General features: G+C 55.1%; 1 protein-coding gene across 1 annotated transcript in view; it reads right to left on the bottom strand.

Annotated features, from left to right (window-relative positions):
* LOC115641393 (transmembrane protein 87A-like) overlaps positions 1-23,268 on the bottom strand; it is a 28,847-nt gene extending 5,579 nt beyond the window's left edge. Inside the window, exons 1-16 of the mRNA XM_030544517.1 lie at positions 23,162-23,268; positions 17,959-18,025; positions 14,461-14,549; positions 13,050-13,169; positions 12,651-12,707; positions 10,218-10,442; positions 9,543-9,648; positions 8,572-8,636; positions 7,434-7,617; positions 6,159-6,258; positions 5,533-5,626; positions 4,251-4,319; positions 3,127-3,235; positions 2,624-2,682; positions 2,043-2,146; positions 389-468 (exon numbers count right to left, since the gene is read on the bottom strand). Coding sequence (XP_030400377.1) covers positions 389-468; positions 2,043-2,146; positions 2,624-2,682; positions 3,127-3,235; positions 4,251-4,319; positions 5,533-5,626; positions 6,159-6,258; positions 7,434-7,617; positions 8,572-8,636; positions 9,543-9,648; positions 10,218-10,442; positions 12,651-12,707; positions 13,050-13,169; positions 14,461-14,549; positions 17,959-17,989 — 1,492 coding nt within the window. The 5' untranslated portion in view covers positions 17,990-18,025; positions 23,162-23,268. The remainder of the gene's footprint in view (positions 1-388; positions 469-2,042; positions 2,147-2,623; positions 2,683-3,126; positions 3,236-4,250; positions 4,320-5,532; positions 5,627-6,158; positions 6,259-7,433; positions 7,618-8,571; positions 8,637-9,542; positions 9,649-10,217; positions 10,443-12,650; positions 12,708-13,049; positions 13,170-14,460; positions 14,550-17,958; positions 18,026-23,161) is intronic.
* Positions 23,269-25,507: the final 2,239 nt, after the last annotated feature.

Below are 25,507 nucleotides of genomic sequence, written 5' to 3'. Positions count from 1 at the left end.
CACATACATACACAGCGCAGAAGCTATGCAGATAGCAGTGCCAGAAGTCCAACCCTATGGCTGGATCATTCCCTGGTCGTGATAATTTAGAGCCCTGCTAAGTTAAGAGGAAATCAAGCTCATGCTTCAGGGAGCAGGGGTCAGGAAGAGCTTTGCTCACCCTTTCCTGCACACCCCACGTTGGTATACACCAATAATACCAATTTGGTTATTGGTGTATGAGCACAAGCCAGCCACACGCCAGGACACCGAGACAGCAGGGTGAAAGGGAAGGAGCAAAGGGAGTCACTTGAGTTCAGCCCAGTTTCTTCCTACCCTGCCCTAAGCAACAGACACCAGAGTCAAGGGTCGGGGGGGTGGGAGGAGAATCCTGTTAGATTAGACTTACCAAAGGCCTCGTTCACCATATGTTCCTCTTCCTCGTCCTCTTCCTCGCTCCCTTCATCCACCAGCGGCACAAACGCGTATCTGCCGAGATAGCACAATGGTTCACAAATGCATAGATCGCATAGCCAGGAGGACCACAGCGATCATCCTTCTGGAGAACCAGCCTTGGCAGAATGTGATTCTTTTTTTAATAATTTCAAAGGGTATCGAAGTACATTTAAGCATTCCCCCCCCACCCCATTATTAGCTACAGTAGAACCTCAGACTTGTGAGCACCAGAGTTACGAGCTGACCGGTCAACCACACACCTCATTCAGAACCAGAAATATACAATCTGCAGCATGCACACGTGCACACACACACAGATGCTGTGTGAAACAAAGTACTGCAAAAACAAAAGGAAAGCAGCATTTTCCTTCTGCATAGTAAAGTTTCAAAGCTGTGTTAAAGTCAATATTCAGTTGTAAACTTCTGAAAGAACAACCAGGATGTTTGGTTCACAGTTACGAACATTTCAGAGTTATCAACAACCTCCGTTCCCCAGATGTTTGTAACTCTGAGGTTCCAATGTATTTCAATTTTCACAGGTGTGCAAAATTCTGGGTTTTAAGCATTTTTTTTAATTTAAATTTTCACGGTTGTGGGAAATTATGGGGGAGCTGGGACAGACGGTTATTTAACGACAGATGCTAAGATTAAAAAAGTGACTTTTTTGTAACTGTTAAAACACAAACTGTCAATATCACATGTCAAGCCATGAGTAAATAGCTTGAAATCAGACGTTAATACGTTCTGAAGCAGCATTCGTCTTCCTTTGCCCAGCTGTACATTTCAGTTCTCAGATGGAAGCATCTCTCTCATTGGTTTGCATATTCGCGGTGAAATCCAAGTTTACTGACATTTACCAATCAAAATCGAATCCTTACAGGACCGTGCGTAACGCAGGCCTCAGGACTTCCTTAAAATAACTCCTGTTTGAACTAGGGCAGATCTTTCAGAAGATCATGCCAGTTGCAGGAATATTTTTTAAGGGGGCATCACCTGGGGGTTTAATACCCTATGGAGCAGGGCAGGGGATGCAGCCAGAGACTGGGTGGAGATGTGGCTCCATCTTAGCCACCAGATCTCGACTGGCTGCAGGAACGGCTGGGTGGGTTATGCAGGAGGTTAGATCGGATGCTTACAATGGTCCTACGGGACAGTATGTGTGCTTGAGGGGAACCGAATAATGCCCCCCTTAGTGCCACGCTGGGGTACTGGGGTCAGCAGTGGCTGAATGGGAAACAGGATCCTTCTCCCCACTCCCCCATCCCAGCTCCTGTCTTGAAACATCCTTCCCTCCAACAACTGACCCCTCCCACCCCAGCTGCCCTTCCCTGGCAACAAGCACCCCCCAAACAGCTCCTTCCCTGCTGCTGGGTACCATCCTTCCTAACTGAGGCTGGATCCGACAAGGAGGCTCATCCCTGGAAAAGGAGCCGAGCGCAGATCTCAGCCAAGCCCCAGTCTAGATGCTTTCACTGCCCCCTCCGCCTGAGTGATCTGCACTGACCTTACAGGTGACACCTGGGTGGGATCTTTCCATTCCCAGTCCCGAGTGCCTGGCAGAGCACAGCCTGGGAGGGGGAAGAAAAGTGAGGGGGAGGTCCAGGCACCTTTGGTTGTTGGCCGAGGGCCTCCACAGGAACATGATCACCAGCAGGATGATGGAGAAGAGGAACCTCCAGAAGGCGTCGTCGATCCACAGTTCTCGCCAGTCCTGGGAAGGGGCAAGGGAGTGAGCCGGGGGAGGCAGGACAGACATGGAAGCCCCCTCCTTCCCAGGTCATCCTACCGCGCCCCTGACGTTCAGCTACACAGCCTCCCGTTGGAGGCAGGAGAGTTATGAAGCAACGGGAGGCTTGCCCAGTGAATCAGTGGCAGAGCAGGGAATAGAACCCAGGAGTCCTGATTCCCAGCCCCACGTGGGACTCAGCATCCCAACAGTAGCGCCTGTAGAGGAGGTCACAGCTAGCCAGCCACCAGGGCTAGCTGGTTAGACGCTGCAGCGCGGATCTGCAGCTCCGTGCGGCCTCCACAGCCAGCCTAGGCCCAGTTCCTCCCCAAGGGACCCGGCCTCCCCCGGGCCCGGCTCTTGTTCACTGGGTTACTGTGCCGGCCCGACTGCCCGTGGCACCCACAAGCCATGCCAGGGCTGCCCTGGATCAGAGCCTGCCGGCAGCGCCTGGCTACTCACCGACTGGCACTTGGTGAGCCGGAAGGTCTTGGTGGTCCAGATGATGAAGATGACGGATGCTGGGGAGGAGACAGGCTGTTACCAGGGCAACGGCTGCCAGGCAGGTCCCCCGACCCCTCGTTCAGCTTCAGTATCACTACCGGGGGGTGGGGGCATTCACTCCCCACAGGATGGGGGGGCAGAGCCTTCCAGGTGCACCTCCCACAGTCCCCACCAGCATGGGGGGCAGAAGCCCCTCCTGGGGCATCCCCAACTCCCCGTGGGCACCAGGGGTCAGCCACAGCCCCTTCAATGGGCACTGGCATCAGCTATCTGAACCCTTGGATTCGGCGAGTCCCAGCCCCCACTCCCTGGGGAGGGCACAAGGGCCAATCATCCCTGCCCGGGCACAGACTGACCCGGGAAGGGATCCTGGTGGCCTCAGAGCCCTGCCCCGCGGGGTCCTGCGCGCCGGGAGAGAGGGCCCAGCTCTCGGTGCACTCCCCCCGGTGCCCCCGGCTCACCGATCACGGCGAAGATGAGGGTGTTGGTGAAGTGGCGGTACAGGGACAGCTTCACCGTGTTGCGCCGTAGCTTCAAGAGCTTCATGGTCTGTACCAGGCTGATGAGGATGTGCAGCCCGTTAAGGGAAAAACCAGGGCACGCCAGGAGCACGAGGGGGAGGGCGGCTGCACCTCTTTGAACTCGCTACAGCCCACACGACCCTCCCCTGCCCATTCTATGGTGTCTGACCTGGGCTCGTCCCCAAAGCATGCCCCATAAACCAATGGGGACTACTGCAAAGCATTCTGGGACACCTCAGATGGGGCTGGGAGGGGGTCAGGAGAGAATTACCTGTCTCAAGCACTTGGTAGCATACAACACGTCCACCCCACCCCATCCCACTCCCCAAGGGCCAGGAAATGGTTAATAAGCATCCTCTGCCTCCTGCAGCCCCTTCCATCCCCAAGAGGCCAAGGGGGGTAAGGGTCATGACCTCCATTTTAGAGACAGGGAAACTGAGGCACAGACAGGCCACCCCCAATACTACACAGCAAACCCTAGGAATACGACCCAGGAGTTCTGACCACCTCCCCCGCACTGCACAGCTGGGGATAGAACCCAGGAGTCCTGCCTTGTAGCCCCCTCCTGCTCCAACCACCATAGCCAGTCCCACCCAGAGACGGGGATACAACCCAGGAGTCCTGACCCCATGTCCCCTTGCTCTAACCACTGGACCTCACACTCCTCCCAGAGCTGGGAATAGAACCCAGGAGTCCTGACACCCAGCCACCACCCCACTGCTCTAGCCACTAGACCCCACTCCCCTCCCCTCCCCGAATGGGGAACAGAACTCAGGAGGCCTGACACCCAGCCCCCACTGCCCAATCAGTCCTCAACCTCCCACTGGACGGGGAAGTCGGACGCGGACCCCGGTGGTGCCGGGGACCTGGACGGAGGAGGATCTTCACCCAGCCCCCACTGCCCAATCAGTCCTCAACCTCCCACTGGACGGGGAAGTCGGACGCGGACCCCGGTGGTGCCGGGGACCTGGACGGAGGAGGATCTTAGCAGGCTAGCGAGCGCGAGGGGAGGGGAAGGGAGCCATGTGGCCGAGCTCGGGCAGACCCACGGCGGCCCAGGATATCCACCAGCAGAGGGCAGAGTCAAGCATAGCCAAAGGGATGGCAGCCAGCAGCACCAGGTCATCCTGAGCCTGAAGAGGGGAAGAAGAGAAGCAGAGAGGTGAGCGGGGAGATGGGAGGAGGCCAAGGAGGGGGTGCAGGGGGACAGCACAGATGGCTGCAGTCCAACCCGCGTTCGTACAGCAGGGGGGAGGCTTCTCTGTGATGGGGTCAGCAGGGCGCAGTTAGTTTGGGATCAAGGAGGGATGTCCCCACCCAGCCAACCACCCCCCTATGGAACAGCCAGTTAGAGGACAGGAGTCCCCCACCTACAAAGGCCAATCAGAACACTAGCCCCACCCCTTAGGACAATCCCCCCCAGCTAGCCCCTCTCTTCCCTCCCACAGGGAGCCCCAGGGCAAACCTTCCCCTGCTAGGCCCCGCCCCCAAGGCAAGCCCCACCACTGTGGGGCAATCCCCACCTGGCCCCACCTTGCTTCTCACAGGGAGCCCCAGGGTGACCCCCACAGGCTGTCCCTGGCAAGGCCAGGCCTACTCCAGGCACCCGGTGCCCGGGACCACGAGTGTCGGGACTGTCCCCTGGCTGCCTCCCTACCCCCCCGTGGCGTGGGGGCCAGGGCAGCAGGAAGGCGGCCCCAGGGGGGTAGGGTAAAGGATATCCACAAGACGATGCAGGAATCGACAAAGGCCAGCAAGATGTTGCACACCAGTGTGGCCGGGCTACCCTGGTCCTGGGCGGGGGGAGGATGAGCCAGACGCTGAGGGATCATGGAGCAGGGCCAGCCCAACCCATCCGCACAGGCCCAGGCCACCCCCCCAACTAAGTCCCACCCTCTCCCCAGTTTATCCCCGCCCCCAGCATCCACCCCTCCCTGCGGGGTACAACGGTGCCCCTCCCCTCCCCGGCTGCAGTTCCACCAGCCAGCCCCTACCCACACGTCTCCCCGCTCGACACCCCCAGGGCCGGGGGCGAATCCCTCTGGGAGCTGGACCCCAAGAAGGTTCCTCTCCTGCACATGGGGCTGCCAGGAGAGAGAGCCCTGCCTAACAGACAGCTGTCCCCAGCAGGGCAGTGCCCCGAGGATGCTCCCTGCCCCTCTGCTGCATCCCTCCTGCTCCCGCCGCCCCCAGAAACAACTGCCACCACAGCCCCGTTCAGAGGCCCCATCTCCCACCCGCCGCGGGGCAGCCGGTGGCTCCAATGAAGCACCCCCATCGCTGTCACTGGGGCCGTGACTCCAGGCTGCCCATGGCTGGTGGTGCTCCTGCACGGTCCCCACTTACCGATTTCACCCGCAGGACGCCCTCAATGATGGAGAAGAGCAGGTACATCAGCCCCACGCCCACTACCCGGTTCAGCAGGGCACCCAGCCGCGGCCTGCAGAGAAGCACAGACAGCAGGGTCAGGGTTACCCACGGGGCAGGCAGACCAGGGGAGAAAGGAGGGGCCTCTTCCATGAGATGAGCTGCCCTCCTCCAGCTTCCCCCTCCCCCCCTCCGCCAGTTTCACACAAACCCCCCCTCCACCCCAAAACACCTGGAACGGTCATCCCATCCTCCACACACATGGGCTGACCCACCTCCAACCAGGGCCCCCGCCCCCCAGTCGGAGTCTGTGCTGACCGTAGCCCCCAATGGCAAGGCACGGAGCTGCTCCCCACAACCCATACGTTACACACGCTACCCTTTCTGCAGGAAGGGGAAGGTGAGCTCTCAGGCTTCAGGGCGTAAACTGGTCATTGGCAGGGGTCAGGAAGGAATTTAACTGCTTGTACCTAGAAGCAGCATTACGCAGGGATCATCCACCAGGGTTCATGGGCTAATCTGCCACACATCACTCTTAAGACTTTTCCACTGGTATTGTCTCATGCACTCTCCCTGGGCCCCCCGCCCCAGCCCTAGGTACTCACTTGACAATGCCGTAACCCAGGCTGGCGATAATGACCAGCACACGGGCCAGCATACGCTTCACGGCGCACAGCACTTCAGCGAAGATCACGGCCCCTTGGACTGGAACAGGAGAGCAATGTCACCACGGGGTGGGGAATGGGAAGATTAAGGCACAAACCGTCACCCCACCTCTCCCTGCCATGCACAGATGCCCCTTGGCCAGCCCTGCCAGGCACAGCCACCTGCCAACCCCTCCTGCCTGCCTGCCAACTTAGCTGCTGAGAACTGGGAAGAAAGGGAATCACCCATAAACAGGATCAGAAACCAGAGCCAGGAGCCATTTCAGGCCCGTTACATCGGTCCCATGCCACCCCCTAGTGGGAGCCGGACAGAAGACGCAGAGATGGAAATGGACCTGAGACAATCTGAGCTCGTCCTGTGCGAGGAACAGGGGGTAGGGTTGGGGTCCGGCCTGGATCCAGCGCACAGGCTGAATGTATGTGGCCGGCACAACCCTCAAGGAAACTTCCAAATGGGAACCGAGTGCAACTGATCCCGGGGCATCTGGTGACAGCGTCGGAGGGGAAAAGCGACCGCGACTCGCTCGCTATAGGAGCAGCGCTAAGGCCAGATGACGACACTTCGGAGGTGTGAACTGGGAGCCGCAAGGAAACGCAGAGAGGAGACAAGGAGGGGAAGGAGGGGAGTGGCAAAGGGGGAGCACCCTCAGCGAAAGGGGAGCAGATTTTCCCAGCATTTGATGCCCAGCAGAACAAAGCAGCCCCACATCAAGCACAGGGTAATGATTATGCAGCGGCAGTGTTCTCCTGTCGGTCTCTATGCAACCTGGGAGGGGCCCCGCTGGGCCTGAGAGCAGCAAAAAGGTTTGGGGTTGATGCTGAGAGGGGAGAGCACCCTCTATTGACACCCCGTCCCCTCACTTTACTCCCCTAAAAGCATTGTTACAACTAGGCTGACCAGACAGCAAGTGTGAAAAATCGGGACAGGGGATGGGGGGGTAATAGGAACCTATATAAGAAAAAGCCCCAAATATCAGGACTGTCTTTATAAAATCAGGACATCTGGTCACCCTAGTTACAACTGACTGCAAGGGGAAAGTGCCCTCTACGGAGCTCCCACCCTAACCCCTGCAGCACAGCGCCCCCATACGCCTCGTTGGGGTCAGTGCCGAGAGAAGGGCGCCCCCTACTGAGTCACCCCCAGGTCTTTCACCCAAGACCCAGCTAAGGTGAACCCTGCCGGGCGGGAGCTGCGCCAGGGGCCCACGCACTTACCAGACACCCCCTGGCTCTGGATGCTCTGGAACTCGGCGTAGAAGACGGCCTTCTCCAGCATGCCCAGCAGGATGACCCCCCCGATCCAGAACTGGATGCGCAGGATGTCCCGCCAGTAGCAGGCCAGCAGCCCCAGCCACAGCACCCCGTAGAACACGTATACGATGCACATGGCCATGTAGAACTGCGGGGCGGGAGAGCAGCACAGCTGACGGGCCTGATCGCAGAGTTCCGGCCCTGGGCTGGAGGGAGTCTGGGGGGCTCCTGGCTACCACCCCCCCGCCAAACGGTGCCCTGCGGCCTTGAGATCAGCCCTGATCTGAGGGGCTGGTGCCCCCTAGTTCTGCCCTGGGGCCTACAATGGCTGTGAGGGGAGAGCGTCCCCTATTGGAACGGCCACTTACAGCACTGCACCCCCTAGCATCACGCTGGGGCAGCAGGGGAAGTGAGGACTGCAAAAGGAAAGCATGCCCTACTGGGCCTCCCAGCCCCTGCAGGTTAGCGCCCCCTAGTGCCATAACGGGGCATGGGGGTCAGTCCTGAGAGCGCCCCCTACTGAGTCCCCCATTTTGCAGCACAAAACCCCCTCCAGTGCCATGATGCAGCACTGACAGGAGAGCACCCCATTCTGAGCACCCCACCCCACTCTGCAGCACCACCCAACACCATGCTGGGCTCAGAACTAGCCCCTTTCCTGCAACAGTGGGATATGCCCCAGCGGTCTCCCTTCCTGGTACCAACCTGACCAAACCCTGCTTAGCTTGCAAGACCAGCCAGCACCCCAGCTTATGGTGCTAAGGGAGAACGGGCTCAGTGGACTGCAGTGGCGTCAGGCAGAGCTGGGTGGTTACCCACAATGCACAGCACCACGGGGGAGAGGGGCTGGCAAACACGCTCGCCAGGAGGCCACAAAACAGCCAGCAGCGAGACCTGGCAGCAGCCCCAGGAAAGCTCCTGCCGGGAGCCCAGCCAAAGCAGCTGCTGATCACCACTTCAAACCCCCGGCATTCATGGGGAGGGGGTGTTAGGACCACCATGGAGACGCCCAGGCCGTGCTCCCCAAACCATGCCAGCCTTGGGGTCGGGTCCCTCCCCTGAGCCTTGATCCCAGGCCAGGAGCCGTTTCCTGCTCACTCACCGCCATGAGGGGCCACTCGGAGGCGGAGATGTACTGGTAGTGAGGGTGCTTCATCCGGACGTCAACTGGGGAGGGAGACAATGGAGCTGGGCACCGAGAAGCAGGCAGAGGCCAGGGGCCCACCCGCCGCAACAGCTGTTCTCCAACCGCGTTCGCCGCCCCGCTCCCTCCACCAGCTGCTCCCCCGTTCTCTGCCCCCTTCCTCCTGCAGGGATCCGTCCCGTTCTCCCCAACCCCTCTCCCTGCTCAGCTCCCCCACCCCCGTTCTCCCTGGGACAGCCCCCTCCATCCCCTGGGAGAGCTGCTACCCCACCCCACCCTGCTCTCCCTGGGACAACCTCCCACCAAACCCTGCAATCCCACCCTGCCCCCCAACTCCTCCCCTAGCAACAGCCCCCCTCCCAACCCCATGGGACAGCTGCCACCCACTCACTTCACTGGGACAGCCACCCCACCTGCTACACCCTCTCCAGCTGGGACAGGTCACCCCCCACACCCACCCACCCACACACCCCCTCACCACCCCAGGACATCCACCCCCCCCCGCCCTTCCTCCATGCCCCCTTCCCCTGGCCTCTCTATCCCTACCCTCACTCCCCGACACTCATCCCTCCTACCCACACACACACCTACGTGCCCTGCAGCAGCTACCTGTCTCCAGCCCACATCCTGTTCGCCTGGGACAGCCACCCTGCCCCACCACTCCCCTGAGGAAAGTCCCCCCTCCCCCACAATATCTCCCCCCACACACACACACACCCACACCCACCCACTTCCCTTGTGGCAGCTCCCTAGCCTGTTCCCCGGGACAGCTCCCCCTCTCTCACATCTCCCTCAGGGAGAATCATCCCTTCCCCCACACAGCTGTCCTGTTCAAGGGGCACTAAGACCCCTGCTTCCCCAGTGATTCGAACCCGGGCTGTGGGACCGGAGGGGGGAGGCTGCAGCCACCTGGCTCGGGCTGCGCTTACTTGTGAGCTCCCAGTTCGAGGCAGCTTTTGGGTCCTTGCTCTGCCCCTCAATTTTCAGGATGAACACGTAGGGCCCATCCTCCCAGGTCTCGGCTACGGCATACAGCTGCAAACAGACAAGCTCAAGTAACCCACAGGAGGCACTCTGCACCCACGGGGCAAACCTTCCACCCTCCCCCGACCCCCACGCTGGCAGAGCAGCAGACACCATCAGGGGTTCTCACTCCCTAGGATGGGGCACTCGTTAACTCACCCAGCAACAGCAAGGGGGAGGGAAAAGGACCTAGGGTGTGGGCTGAGCAGTGAGGAGGGAGGAGCCCTAGTTGCAACCTGGGGAGAAAATCTAAACTGCAGACTACCCTCTTGTTGATTTCTGTGTTGGAGGCAAAACCCGAGGGGTGGGTGGACAAACCTGGGATGGTAAATACAACTTTGGATCAGTCAACGACATACTTGAGCAGTGCTGATTCTACCCAGTAGGGGGCAGCAGAGTGTACTGAGGAAGCCTAGCCAGGGCATTATTTGCCAGGCTGCACAGCGGGGATAGAAGATCTACCCGAGGGCTACCTGAGCCTGGATCCATCCAGTCCTACAGACATAAGCAGCTCCTTGAAAGCCACTCAACCCATGACGACAAGCACTCCATGGGATCTGCCAGCTGTCACGGTCACCCACCTCTGATTTGCCCTGCCTCCCTGCTTTTAATTTCTTGGTTCCGTCTGCCTCTCCTGGGCCCCGTTTCTCTCCCTGGGTCTCGCTCGGCTTCCCTGCCGCTTCTGGATTTTTGTCAGGCGGACCAGCCAATTTAACAGCAGACGACTTCGGCTTCCCTGCGGCATCCTTGGTGGCATCCTTGGGCTGCGCATCTGCGGTCCCGCGCCGCTGGACCCCGGTCTCCTGCTGCAGAGTGCAGAAATTGAGAGGCAAGAATGTATGTCTTTTAGAAGATTCTATGGGTGAAAACATGGTGGTGGTGGTGGGGGGACGGTTATGCTCTTTTCAGGGCATCTTTCTGATGGCTAAAGGCCACCGAAAGTGCTTTTATTCTGCTGCAGACATTTCTTCTATATTAGCAATCCAGGTCTTCTCTAACTCAATTTTTTCTCTTGGGAGACTAAGGACAACTGGAGATCAGCAGGGTTAGGACACTCAGCTGAGAAAGAAAGCAGGTTTATTCGGACTGTTTCAAGTGTGGTTTCACATTTAAACTCAAACAGATCAAACAATGGGGAAAACAAGTCTTTGTGAAATATACCATTCACTGCCAGGAGAGCTCCCAGTCCAGCTCTCCGGGACTTCCAAGGAGACATACAGCGTAGTTAAGGCATAACGGCTATTTTTAGGGTAGACACACACTATTATTATTTAAATTGAAGACACACTCCAAGCCCTTTTATCCCTCACAAAGAAGCAAGAAAAGGCATGAAGTGTGCTGATTGGAAAACAGATGGCCCGTCCTGTGAAAAATAAACACCTCAGAAAATAATTCATCCCAAATCGGGGCGAAAAGCCAAATTTTCTAATTTTTTGCCAAACAAAATTCTGGAAATAAAATGTTTTGGCTCAATCAAAACTGTTTTGTTTCAATAAACTCAAAACATTTCGATAAAAACCCTTTTATACATAAAATAAAGGACGTTTCTAAACCTAAAAGTTTTGATCTTTCATTCTGAAACAGAAAATTTTAGAAAAATATCAATATCCCAATTTTTTCCTCCTGAGAGGAAACATCAAAATCTGTAAGGTTTTGCCAAAAATTACAATTTAATCAAAATGGCATTTTCCAACAGAACACTCTTTTGATGGACATTTTCTGATTGGTTCTAGGTTCAAATCCCAGCTGACTTTTTTACTTGGCTGGACACCGTTAAGAGAGTAAAATCAGAATCATCCTTCTAGCCACTGTACAGGACTTGTTTTAAAGAAGCTTCTTGCCACTAAAAAATACGGACAGAATGGATGGTGCAGTTATTATTCAGTTATAGGTAGCTGACAAAGAAATTTCTCTCTCTGCATCACATCCCGCTTGTAATAAGAGTCACAAAATATTATTCTGTTGCAAATGAGAAATAAATATCAGCTCGTGAATTTAGGATGGCGAGTGAGGAAGAATCGCTGCCTAGTTGAAATTGCAAGGGGGAAGGACAGGGATGCAGAAGGAACTGCCAGGGGTAGAATTCAGCTGGGGTACCAGGGCTAGCACATTGACGCTTGGGGAAAATGCTATTGGATCTACAATCAGTCAAGACCTCTTATCACAGAATATCAGTGTTGGAAGGGACCTCAGGAGGTATCTAATCCAACCCCCTGCTCAAAGCAGGACCAATCCCCAGACAGATTTTTGCCCCAGATCCCTAAGTTGCCCTCTCAAGGATTGAACTCACAACGCTGGGTTTAGCAGGCCAGTGCTCAAACCACTGAGCTATCCCTCCCCTCACCTGAAAGACTGTCCCTCTAGGGACACAGTGCTGTGCTGGGGTCAGCACAGATTCAGAGGGGAGAGGGCTCTCTATCGAGCCCCCCACCAACAGCACTGCACCCCTTATCACCAGCACTGACTGTGGGGAAAGTGCCTTTTACCAAGTCACCCATCCTGCTCCCTAGCGCTGCTCTGGAGTCACCACCCAACAGGGAATCAAACCCCGGTTCCCAAAGCACCCTGGGTTTCCCATTCAAGCCTCAAGCAGGGCTGATCCTGTTTAGCTTGTAAGACCTGTCAGGAGCCCAGCAGCACAGCTGCAGGACACAACCAATTGCAGATGCACAGTCACACTCAGGGCATAACCTACTACTCAACCCCAGAGCCAGGGGAGCTCAGCAAGCACCTAGATCAGAGCAAAGGGTTGAGCCAGGAAAGGGGGGCAGGGGGTGTGATCAGAGCTCTTACCCCAGGGCCAGGGAAGGAGGGGACATCCCCTACGTACCCCACATCAGAGGGCCAGGCAACACCACGCAGAAAGCCCAGAGAGCGCCTGTGCTCTCCCCCCCACTCAAGCCCCAGGGGGACTCAGCAGGAGCACCCCTCTCTCAGCCAGCTGGCCTCGATGACTGGCCTGAAGCCAGGGCTGTGGGAGAAAAGGGGGGAGCCCGACACTTGGGGTTACCCACCTGCAAGTCCGTGAGGCGATCCAGCCGGGTAGGCAGCTCAAAACTCTCTACATTCAGCTATGAGAGGCGGGAGAAAAGAGTCACCTACAGCAGCTGGCGCAAAGCAGGGCAGCGCCCCAGGGAACCCCACAGACAACGGGGACCCCAGCCCCCTTCCAATGGCCCAAGAGCCTCCAGCTACCACAGCTCCTTCCTGTTTCAAGCAGCAGAATTAGAAACCACCCACCCCCAATCAGCCCACCCTCACATCCCCCCACCAGGACACCCGCAAAGATGCCAAGACCCCCCGCCTGCCCCTCCCTCCCCCAGTCATCAGACCCACCCCTGTTCCCAAGAGCTCTGTTCTGAGCTCCACTCTCTTTCTGGGGTTTCCAGCCCTCGGCCCCAGAGGGAACTCACCTCCAGGGGGACCGCGTGGCTACAGTTGAAGGGTTTATACGAGTGTAGAATGTACTGGCCAGAGCTCTTCGGCTCCAGCTCGGTCTTGTAATTTGTCAGGTAAGTCTCTGCTCTCTTCTCCTGCAGGGGTGGGAAGAGACTAGGACCGAGGCCCAAAGATCTCCCTGCCCAGGGAACACCAATCACATGGTTGCTCCCAATAGCCCATCACCTGCTTGGAAGGCTCCGGCCAACACCCTAGATGGGGGGCAGACTCCTCCCTGACTCCTCCATCCCCACCCCAGGGACAGCCATGATGTTGTGGATCAATGAGAGCCCAGCAGGGAGGGGTCACACTCCCAGCAGATGAGGTGGAGGAAAGAGATCAACCCTTTACCTTCAGGTACCCCCAAAGCTTAGTCTACATGTGGACACTAGGGAAAATTACTGTGAATTAACCCAGATTAGTTAAACCAGATTAATATAAAAACAGCCATACTGGGTCGGACCAAGGGTCTATCTAGCCCAGTAATCTGTCTTCCGACAGTGGCCAGTGCCAGGTGCCCCAGAGGGAATGACCAGAACAGGAAATCATCAAATGATCCATCCCCCGTCGCCCAGTCCCAGCTTCTGGCAAACAGAGGCTGGGGATACCACCCCAGTCTAATAGCCATTGATGGATCTATCCTCCAGGAACTTATCTAGTTCTTTTTTGAACTCTGTTATAGTCTTGGCCTTCACAACATCCTCTGGCGAGGAGTTCCACAGGTTGACTGTGCATTGTATGAAGAAATACTTCCTATTTATTTAAACCTGCTGCCTATTCATTTCATTGACTGACCCCTAGTTCTTGTGTCACGAGAAGGAGGAAATAACACTTCCTTGTTTACCTTCTCCACACCAGTCATGATTTTATAGACCTCAATCATACCCCCCCTTAGTCTCATAACGGTCCCAAAGAGATTTACACACAATTAAATAACACCTCACAACCCCAGCTCCCACCATCCCCTGCAAGGTCAGCATCATCCTCGTTTCACAGAGGGAGAAACTGAGGCACGGAGCAGGAAAAGAATTTGCCTGGGCTTATAGGGAGTCACTGGTACAGCTGGAAACAGAAGCCAGGAATCCTGACCCCACCTCATGCCCCCAGTCTCACGCACTAACACACCGGACTCCCAAAGTCAGGAATAGAACCAAGGAGTCCTGGCTCCTAGCCCCCTGCTCTAACCACTGGACCGTGCTCCCTCTGAGAGTGTGTGTGTCAAAGGCCTCTATGCTCCAAGCTCTAACCCCAACCAGCCTGCTCTGAATACCTCCTCCATCCAGTTGTCCCACTTCCTCTGCCTTTCCCAGGCCTTCTCTTCTCTCCACACCTCCCAGCCCTTCCCCCAAATCAGAGCCCAGGCTGCAAGGACACGGAGGTGCTTACGTTCATGTAGACTTCGTTGTGACAATGAGAGCTCCGCAGGTACCAGGTCACGTTCAGGGTCACCCCCGGGGAGCACTCCTTCGGCACCACTGCAAAGCAGAAGCACCATCAGCGCCTAGCCAACAGGCACCTGAGACCCCAGCAACAGAGCCGGAGTCACGACTGGCAAGGGGCAAGGCAGGTCGTTTGCATCCTCAGCAAGAAAAGCTGGGACGATATCATCTCTGGCAGAAGTATGGAGACAGAACGCAGACCCCTTCTCCCACTGCCAGAGCCTGTAGTGGTCTGATGGGGGTGGGAGAGGGAGACTAGACAGGATTAGATGGACAAGGCAGTATCATTACCCACATTTTACAGATGGTAAAACTGAGGTAGGGGCGGGACTTGACCTGTTCACCCAGCAGGCCAGCAGCTGAGCCAGGAACAGAAACCAGCTCTTCCAAGTCTCAGTCCAGAGCTCTAGCCACACGGTGGCATTTTTGGAGAGAGAATGATTTGCTTGGGTCCCATCAGCAGAGGCTGAATCTTCGGGAATCTGCAGGCTCAGGGACCTTGCTCAGTTTGAACAGCCAACTCAGGTCTGGGCAGTTTTCCTTTGGGTTTCTCTCACTTCTCCAACATACAGGCACTAAGTAAAACCAAGCTAAATTCGGCTGCCCGAGAACATCAACCCCCAACATGTTGCTGTCACAGTCCCATGTCAGCAAAGTACCTGAGCACACGCCTAACTTGAAAGTACATAAGCAGGCACTGCTGATATCTGGGGCTTAAAGCCCCAGCTACCGGATTCATGTGATAGGTGAGAATCAAGACAAACTGGAAAATGGGACGACCTCCTCCCCCCCGAGAGTCTAATACTAGAAATCAAAATGCGAGGTGTGTTTTCATTCATTATTTTTTGAACTCTCATGCTTTGCCAGGCACTCTCGTAATGTTGGGGGACTCAACTTGCATTTTTTGAACCCCTGAGCTCAGCAACACAGCAAGAGGGTCTCATTAGCTTCAGCAGAATGGATTCCATGCTCAAAGCTTAGGTATCCTGCTAACTCAAGGCCTATGTTTCATATTCTTCTGCAATCAAAATTGCTTTTAAAAAAAAAGAAAAAAAAGGACACATTTTGTGATGCTTTGGAACATTTTCACTGGGTCCTTAGAACAAGATGAGATATATATTATGCAACTGTCAATGTGTGACCATCACAAACCTCTGGGTTTGTCTGAAATGTAAACTCTCTCTCTCTCCCCCTGGAGGGCTGTGTCTAGCACAGTAACTGCTTAAATGACAAATAAAAAAGTAGTGTTTTGATATGATCCAAAGGGCTTTTCAAAATAACATGGTATGTTTAGATGTCCCAGTTCAGTGGGTTACAGAGAACATAAGAACGGCCCCACTGGGTCAGAACAAAGGTCCATCTAGTCCAGTATCCTGTCTGTGACAGTGGCTCGTGCCAGGTGCCCCAGAGGGAATGATCAGAACAGGGAATCATCACGTGATCCATCCCCTGTCACCCATTCCCAGCTTCTGGCAGAGGCTAGGGACACCTTCCTCGCCCATCCTGGCTAGTAGCTGTTGATGGACCTTTTCTCCATGAACTTATCTAGATCTTTTTTGAACCCTGTTATGGTCTTGGCCTTCACAACATCTTCTGGCAAAGAATTCCACAGGCTGACTGTGTATTGTGTGAAGAAATACTTCATTTTGTTTGTTTTAAACCTGCTGCCTATTAATTTCATTTGGTGACCTCTAGTTCTTGTGTTATGAGAAGCAGTAAACCACACTTCCTTATTTACTTTCTCTACACCAGTCATGATTTTATAGATCTCAATCATATCTCCCCTTAGCTGTCTCTTTTCCAAGCTGAAAAGTTCCAGTCTTATTAATCTCTCCTCATAGAGCGGCCGTTCTATACCCTTAATCATTTTTGTTGCCCTTTTCTGAACTTTTTCCAATCTCTCTCTCTTGAGATAAGGCACCCACATCTGCAAGCATTATTCAAGATGTGGGCGTACCCCAGATTTATATAGAGGTAACATAATATTTTCTGTCCTAGTATCTAGCCCTTTCTTGATTATTCCCAGCATTCTGTTCGCTTTTTTGGCTGCCGCTGCACATTGAGTGAATGTTTTCAGAGAACTCTCCACAATGACTCCAAGGTCTCCTTCTTGAGTGGTAACATAAAACGATGGGGTCTAAATTAGCTGTGTATAGTTGGGATGATGTTTTCCAAAGTCCATTACTTTGCATTTATCAACACTGAATTTCACCTGACATTTGGTTGCCCAGTCAACCAGTTGTGAGAGATCCTTTTGTAGCTCTTTGCACTCTGCCTAGGACTTAACTAACTTTAGTAATTTTGCCACCTCACTGTTTACCCCTTTTTCCAGATCATTTATGAATCTGTTGACAAGGACTGGTCCCAGAACAGACCCTTGGGGGACACCACTATTAACCTCTCTCCATTTTGAAAACTGACCATTTATTCCTACCCTTTGTTTCCTATCTTTTAACCAGTTACCAACCCATGAGAGAACCTTCCCTCTTAGCCCGTGGCAGCTTACTCTGCGTAAGAGCCTTTGGTAAGGGACCTTGTCAAAGGCCTTCTGAAAATCTAAGTACACTATATCCCCTGGATCCCTCTTGGTCCACATGCTTGTTGACCCCCTCAAAGAATTCTAGTAGATTGGTGAAGCATGATTTCCTTTTACTAAAACCATGTCGACTCTTCCTCAACAAATTACGTTCATCTATGTCTGACAATATTGTTCTTTATTATAGTTTCAATCAGTTTGCCTGGTACTGAAGTCAGGCTTACAGGCTGTAATTGCCGGGATCACCTCTGGAGCCCTTTTTAAAAATTGGTGTCATATGAGCTATCCTCCAGTCATCTGGTACAGAAGCTGATTTAAACAATGGGTTACAGATGACAGTTAGTAGTGTTGTAATTTCACATTTGAATTCCTTCAGAACTTGGTGACTTATGGCTATTTAATTTATCAGTTTGTTCCAAAACCTCCTCTAATGATGCCTCAATCTGGGACAGTTCCTCAGATCTGTCACCTAAAAAGAATGGCTCAGGTTTGTGACTCTCTCTCACATCCTCAGCCACAAAGACAATCCTTTCAATTTATTGGCGAGCTCTATTTCTCCAGATTTAGCATTTCCCTCTCAGGAAAGCCATGATCAAAGCTTTCAGATCTGGGTGCCTAAAACTAGGCCCCTTAAACTCCATATTTAGGCTCCGAATTAAGGGCCGATCATGCAAAGACTGAGGCACGTACTTATCAGTTTGTTGGAAGATCTTCTTTGAAACAGTTTCCCATTGGAAAATACCAATGTTTTTCAAGGAACTGTATCAACTGAGAGGAAGCTTTGTGCAAAACATTGGGAAAATGTTTTGAAAACGGCCAAACATACCCCAAACGCTGTTTGGACTCTGAAAAGCCCATCCCCATATAGCGTAAGGAGCCTAACATTTCAACACATCTGAAGCTACTCACCGTGGAGAGAGATTGAGGAACCGTTGAACATCGTCTTGGAGAACACAAACAGGTTCTTGGTGCTGTTCTGAAAAGGCAGGGGTGGGGAAGATTTGTTTCGATCACAAGGTGAGAAAACACACGGGGAGGGGTTTTTTGATCCGCTAAACAAACCAATGCAAGGACTCCGGAAATATGCACTAGTGAATTATCATAACTGAGCCACTCGGGGCAAACTGCTTTGCATATAGCCTGGAGTGGAAAAAGTTTTGCACGGCTGCTGCTGGAGAAGGGCAGAAGCGTTAAGAAACAGCAGAGTTTTATCCCCCTGGCTTGTCCTCAGAAGACCCAACAAGAAAAGGCTGTGTTAGGCAGCATGATCCAGGGCTTAGAGCGTTGGTTGATACTAAGGGCTTGTCTACATCAGAAAGTTGCAGCGCTGGTGAGGGAGTTACAGCGCTGCAACTTTGAGAGTGTCCACATCTGCAGGGCATCACCAGCGCTGCAACTCCCTGTTTGCAGCGCTGGCCGTACTCCCGTTTTGTCTCGGGTGTAGAGGATCCAGCGCTGGTGATCCAGCGCTGGTAATGCAATGTAGACACTCACCAGCGCTTTTCTTGACCTCCGTGGAAGGAGGAAGCCTCTGGTAATCAAGCTGGTTTCCTTTCCCGGTTTGCTCTCTCGGTCCCGGAGCCAGCCAGCAAACCGCGGGGAAGGAGACCTGCTTGCTCGGGGTTCCGGGACCGAGAGAGCAAACCGGGAAAGGAAACCAGCTTCGCCGCGGTTTGCTCTCTCGGTCCCGGAACCCCGAGCAAGCAGGTCTCCTTCCCCGCGGTTTGCTGGCTGGCTCCGGGACCGAGAGAGCAAACCGCGGCGTTCCCGGTTTGCTCTCTCGGTCCCGGAACCCCGAGCAAGCAGGTCTCCTTCCCCGCGGTTTGCTGGCTGGCTCCGGGACCGAGAGAGCAAACCGCGGCGTTCCCGGTTTGCTCTCTCGGTCCCGGAACCCCGAGCAAGCAGGTCTCCTTCCCCGCGGTTTGCTGGCTGGCTCCGGGACCGAGAGAGCAAACCGCGGCGTTCCCGGTTTGCTCTCTCGGTCCCGGAACCCCGAGCAAGCAGGTCTCCTTCCCCGCGGTTTGCTGGCTGGCTCCGGGACCGAGAGAGCAAACCGCGGCGTTCCCGGTTTGCTCTCTCGGTCCCGGAACCCCGAGCAAGCAGGTCTCCTTCCCCGCGGTTTGCTGGCTGGCTCCGGGACCGAGAGAGCAAACCGCGGCGTTCCCGGTTTGCTCTCTCGGTCCCGGAACCCCGAGCAAGCAGGTCTCCTTCCCTGCGGTTTGCTGGCTGGCTCCGGGACCGAGAGAGCAAACCGCGGCGAAGCTGGTTTCCTTTCCCGGTTTGCTCTCTCGGTCCCGGAACCCCCCTTGAAGCCGCCCAACAGCGCTGCAGTGTGGCCACATCTAACACCACTTGCAGCGCTGGTTGCTGTAAGTGTGGCCACTCTGCAGCGCTGGCCCTATACAGCTGTACTAATACAGCTGTAACAACCAGCGCTGCAAAATTTTAGATGTAGACATGGCCTAAGGGGACCTCCGTCCCATTCCTAGCTCTTGCACTTCCATTTCCCTTCCCACCTCGTCATGTTGATTTGGATAAACTCTCTTATTAGGGATTTGTACAGCACCTAGCACTACAGAGGGGCTTGGCTGGCACCTCTAATAAAAGGAAAGAGTAGCAGCAGCTTCTGAGCAGTGGGGCAGGGAGGAGATCAGAGGGCTCAAAGGACTGAGGTCACGAGTTCAAATCCAGCCTGCTGCTAATGAATAAAAATAAATGGGATTGGGCTGTTTGAGGCGGGGAGGGAGATGGTAGAATGTCCCTTGGGAGATGGCCCACAGGGACCGGCGTCATTAGTGAAAGCAACAAGCTTGGCCACCAAAATGTGTTATTCGCTGGAGATCAAGTGATCCACGCAGGGCAAATTCCTGGCTCACTCCCACAGGTGGTCCGGCCTGGGCAGGGCTGGTGGAAGGTCTCAAGTAGGAAGTTGATCACGTGGGCTGACAAGCTCACACAATTTTTAACAGCATGAACGTGGTTCCGACAAGGCGAAGTAGGCTGGGGAAAACCAGTCAAGCCTGAGCACACCCAGCCACCCTCAGTGGAGGATCTCCAAGGACTTTTATGAACTAAAATTGAGTCTTAACCTTCCCCCCCTAAAGCAGGGGCACCCAAATCCACAGATAGGGCAGCAAGGAGACGTGTTACACCCAGATACAGTGGAGGAGCCACAATGAGAACCCAGGAGTCCTGTTCCTCTGCTCGAACAACTACGACCTCACTCTGGCCCAGAACTAGGCAGAGAACCCAGGAGTCCTGACTCCCATTGCCCCCCCACCCCATCCTACTTTGTGAATAGAAACCGGGTGTCCCAACTCCCAGCCACCTTTCTCTAACAGCTAGATCCCAGCCCCATCCCGCCAGAGGCCTAGAACCCACATGCTTCAACTCCCAGCCCCACTACTCTAAGTAGGCCCTACTCCCATCTAGGGATAGATCCCCAGGAGTCCGGACTGCCCACCTCCAAACCACACTCCCATCCAGGGCTGGGAACAGGATACAGGCACCCGGCCCTAAACACCACACACACTTGGTCTCAGCTAGGTCCTTATTTCTGAAGTTCCGATGACGCTGCCATGTATAACGAGATGTCCCCACTGTGCTAAGATCATCCCATTGTCCTCGATACCTAGAGACTGTACCAGACTTTGAGGGCTTTCAGCAGTGCACTTATCCAATCAAGAGATCTTATTAATGAACTTATCGCTCATAGGGCAACAAGCAAGTAATGACTTCGTGCCTAGATGAACATTAAGTTTTCAAGGTACATATTGACCGAGGTACATTCTAATCAGTTCTTAAATTATGCAGAACAGCACTGATGTTCGCCCGTCAACACAAATCCACCGCCCTCTTTGTAAGGTATGTTCAGCGGCTCTCCAGAGGAAATAACCCATGAATTTGCCATTACAGCCAGATTGCTCCAGAGGGACAGAAGCAAGGAATATTTTGAAGGGGGATATTAACATACTTATTTTCTACCCTTTTCCATCCAAGGAATTCAAAGCCACTTACAGGTGTCAGGGAATTAAGCATCACAACCAACAGTGGAAGGATAGTCTTTTTTCCACCCCTTTCCCCCATTTTCCAGATCGGGAAGCTGAGGAAGGGAGTAACTCGTGAGTGGCAGGGCCAGGAATACAACCCAGATTTCCCAGCTCCCCGGCCTTAATAGTGACACAAAAGAAATGAGAAACCCTGAGATTCTTTATGCAATATAAAAAAGGAAATATTATTTTCCTGTGTGTATTTTATACTAGGAATCCAGACGGCCATGGCATTGAGACACTGGACTGGGATCAAGGGGATCTGTGTTCAGCTCCCAGTTCCGTGCTGGACTTACTTTACAGAAGTCATTCTCTGGGCATCAGATCCCAATGGCAATTTAGGGACCCAAATCCACCCTTTCTCCCTCCTTTTGTCTGTGTAGATTGGATGTTCTTCAGGACAGAGGCTCTCTCGCAGTCTGCACTAGGCCTTGCACAATGGGGCCTGGATCTTGGCAGGAGATTCCAGCCATTGCCACTGTACAGTTATCGTTAAATAATAATCAGGTCTTGTCTGACGCGAGAGACTTCACAGCGACTGGACAAGCAGTGGCATGATGACATCACAAGCCACTGAAAGCTGCAGCAAGTCAAAGAGGGAGGTACTTGTAAAGCAGACTGCTTAAAACTTGAGGGCGTTTGAACACCCCTTTAATCTATAAAGCTACCGCACATGCTGGAGAAAGAACCTCTCTTAAAAGATTCTCACGCACACCGTTAAAAAGTCAGATCTCATGGTACACATGCTCCGATCCAAAGACTGAGCCCATGCTAAGGAAATTTCCCACCCCTGCCAATGCTGGAAACCCTAGAACAACCAAGGCCTGCACACCACGCGGCAGCAGGCACAGGGCTCCTGTCTACACCCAGGCTCCCAAAATTGCAGCAGCGGGATATTTTGATCCCCTTTCCCCAGCAGCAGCCGCAGGTGAAGCGAGGAAGCCACCCACCACCCTTCCTGATGTTCCCCAGGAACAGAACAGACCTAATGTCTCATCTAAGGGCTCATCTGCTATGAAGAACAAGGCAAACAAGGAACAGGTGGGACAGCCCAAGTCCTGCCCGGGACACCAGGCCTGTCCCTAGTATGGAAGAACATAGAGGTTCAGAGCAGGGCGCCCCCGCCCCCACCTCTCTATAGGGGCCAGGCACCCGCACCCCCTCCCACTCTAGAGGGGCCCCAAGCTGGGCACCTCCTCCTTCGTTCACCCAGATACACCAATCCCTATACTCCACCTCCCTATAGGGACCCAGAACAGGGTGCCCCCATTCTATAGGGGCCCAGGGCCAGGCACCCCCACCCCCATTCTATAGGGGCTAAGTTCCCCTACCCCCATTATATAGGGGATCAGGGCAGGGGACCCCGTGTGTAGGGGCTGGCCGCCCCCACCTCCATTCTATAGGTGATCAGGGCAGGGCGCCCTCTCTCCCACTCTATAGGGGCTGGGCGCCCCCACCCTCATTCTAAAGGGGCCCAGGGCCAGGCGCCCCCACTCCCATTCTATAGGGGCTATGTTCCCCTACCCCCATAGTATAGGGAATCAGGGCAGGGGACCCCGTCTGTAGGGGCTGGGCGCCCCCACCTCCATTCTATAGAGGCCCAGGGCAGGGCACACCCTCTTGTGCGCTCCCCTATACATAGAGATCGGCCCCGCCTCTCTATAGGGGCCCAGGGCCAGGCGCCCCCACCCCCATTCTATAGGGGCCCAGGGCACCCCCTCTTGTGCGCTCCCATATACATAGGGATCGGCCCCTCCCCTCTATAGGGGCCCAGGGCCAGGCGCCCCCACCCCCATTCTATAGGGGCTAAGTTCCCCTTCCCCCACTATATAGGGGATCAGGGCAGGGGACCCCGTGTGTAGGGGCCAGGCGCTCCCACCCCCATTCTATGGGGGATCAGAGCAGGGCACCCCCTCTTGTGCGCTCCCCTATACATAGGGATCGGCCCCTCCCCCCTATAGGGGCCCAGAAGAATCCGACCCCCGATCTGTGGGGGGGGGGCTAAAGGGGGCGGAGCCTCTGTCGCGACAGGCCCCGCCCCTATCGCGCCGCCGCGGACTCACGCTGCTGCAGGTCACGGTCCAGCGCCCCGGCTCGGACCCCGCCCCGCCGAGCGCCAGGAGCAGCAGGAGGGAGAGAGACCGCAACCCCCCACCGCCCCACCGCGCGGCCGCCGCCATCCTCTTCCGGGCCCCGCGCCACGTGACCGGCAGGCAGGGGCCGGGGGCAAGTGCCGGCCCCGGGGCGGGGCGAAACACCCTCCCCCGCCAATCGGGAAGCAGGGACCGGGGGGAAAGTGCCAACCCGGGGAGGGGCGAAACACCCTCCCCCGCCAATCGGGAAGCAGGGACCGGGGGGAAAGTGCCAACCCGGGGAGGGGCGAAACACCCTCCCCCGCCAATCCGGGAAGCAGGGACCGGGGGCAAGTGCCAGCCCCGGGGAGGGGCGAAACACCCTCCCCCGCCAATCGGGAAGCAGGGACCGGGGGGAAAGTGCCAACCCGGGGAGGGGCGAAACTCCCTCCCCCGCCAATCCAGGAAGCAGGGACCAGGGGGAAAATGCCAAACCGGGGAGGGGCGAAACACCCTCCCCCGCCAATCCGGGAAGCAGGGACCGGGGGGAAAGTGCCCACTCCGGGGAGGGGCGAGAAAATAATTTCTCCCCTTTGTGATAATAGGGGCTGGGAGGGTGAGGACCCGCGCCAAGGAAGGGTGAAAAATTAGCTCTTCCCAATCCAGGGGCCAGGGGATAGAGTCCCACCTTGAAGCTTTGGATCGACCCCTGACTGCCAGGGGGGAAGCTCCCCCTACTGAGCCACCTCACCCTATTGCCGATAAACTGGTCCCTAGAGCCACTGCCCCCAGGCCCGGGCTGGGCACCCTGGGGGGAAGCTTGTGCCCTGCTCTGCCGTGAAAACCACAAATTAAGCTGCCTGCACTAAATGGAAACACGCCAGGTCTCTCCCCCCCCCCCCCATGCAGGCTGCATGATGACCTGTATTAACCACCCCAAAGCAGCATCTGCTACCTAAGCCTTTGCTAATTTCACCTCTTGGGCCTTAGGCAACTGGTCTAGTGGACAAAGCATGGTACTGAGACTCAGCTGCCCTGGGCTGGGCTCCAGGTGATGGTGCACAAATCCCTTCCCCAGCCTCTGCCTCAGTTTCCCCAGCTGTACAATGAGGATAATGATACTGGTGCCCTCCTTTGCAAAGTGCTTTGAGATCTGGTGTCTAAAAGCATAATAAATAATCATTAGACAATCCTCAGGAGGGCCTGGTTCTCCAATCCCTTGCACCTAACACCATTCTGGTCTGGGTAGCGTTTCCCACTCATTCTCCATGGTGTCAACGACTGTGCGGGGCCTGAGGTGATGGAAACTCAACCTCATTGTGTATCTAGGAGGAACATGATGCAGGACCGCAGAAAGCCCTGTCCAGGAGCAAATGGGTCACTTGTGCTGCCAGAAAAGGCCCTGAAGCCAGATCTCCAGCTGGAGTAAATCGGCTTGGGTCTATTGGCGCCGGTGAGCCAAATTCCCAGAGGTGGAAATTAACCTAACTGTATTGGAGTCAATGGGGCCAGATTCCCCTGCGGGTGTAAACCACTGATAGCAATTTACACCATTTGGCGCCCAGCCCATTGTAACCAACTCTCCTCGCCCATCGTCGCATGTTTTCAGAGGCTGAATCAACCCTTCCTGGAAGGGGTGTGCTGGGACCCTGTAGGCTCACATTCCAGGCAGCTGATTCAGAGCAGGGAGCTTCCCTCCCCACGCCCCTTTTCCTGGGGAAACCACACAGAGTTTTTTCCCCACTCTGCCTCATAGCTGAACTCCCGGCAGCTACAGAGAGGGGAGGGGAGGAGGAGAAGAGTAAGGGGCGGAGATCCAACTTCCTTAAAGAAACAGGATGTAGCTAAATCTGCCCATGCACCCAAAACCTCTTGAGTTTGGGTGCTGGGAGGAACACGATGCAGGACCGCAGAAAGCCCTGTCCAGGAGCAAATGGGTCACTTGTGCTGCCGGAAAAAGCTCTGAAGCCAGATCTCCAGCTGGAGTAAATCGGCTTCGGTCTATTGGCGTCGATGAGCCAAATTCCCAGAGGTGGTTCAGAGTCACTCCAGGATCAGAATCTGTCCCCGGTGCTGAGCAGTCAGGCACAGAAGCAGTGAGCTTGGGTAATATTGTCCATGTGTCATGGGTCTCCCCTCCCGCCCAAGGGCCTCAATCCTGTGCAAGCCTGTGCCCATGCAGAGCCTCAATGGCTCACACGTGGATCAGTTTGCAGCTAACTCAGCCCTCAAAGTCCTGACCCCCCTGGCACTGCTGCAGAGTGCCTCACGGGGGTGAGGGTCGGAGATGTCCTTGTCCAGAACTGGGGCTCAAAGGTGTTACCCTAATACCAGTAA

Source organism: Gopherus evgoodei, unplaced genomic scaffold (genome assembly GCF_007399415.2).
Source record: "Gopherus evgoodei ecotype Sinaloan lineage unplaced genomic scaffold, rGopEvg1_v1.p scaffold_34_arrow_ctg1, whole genome shotgun sequence".
In the NCBI taxonomy this organism is placed as follows: domain Eukaryota; kingdom Metazoa; phylum Chordata; order Testudines; family Testudinidae; genus Gopherus; species Gopherus evgoodei.
This window is presented reverse-complemented; position numbering and strand designations above follow the sequence as displayed.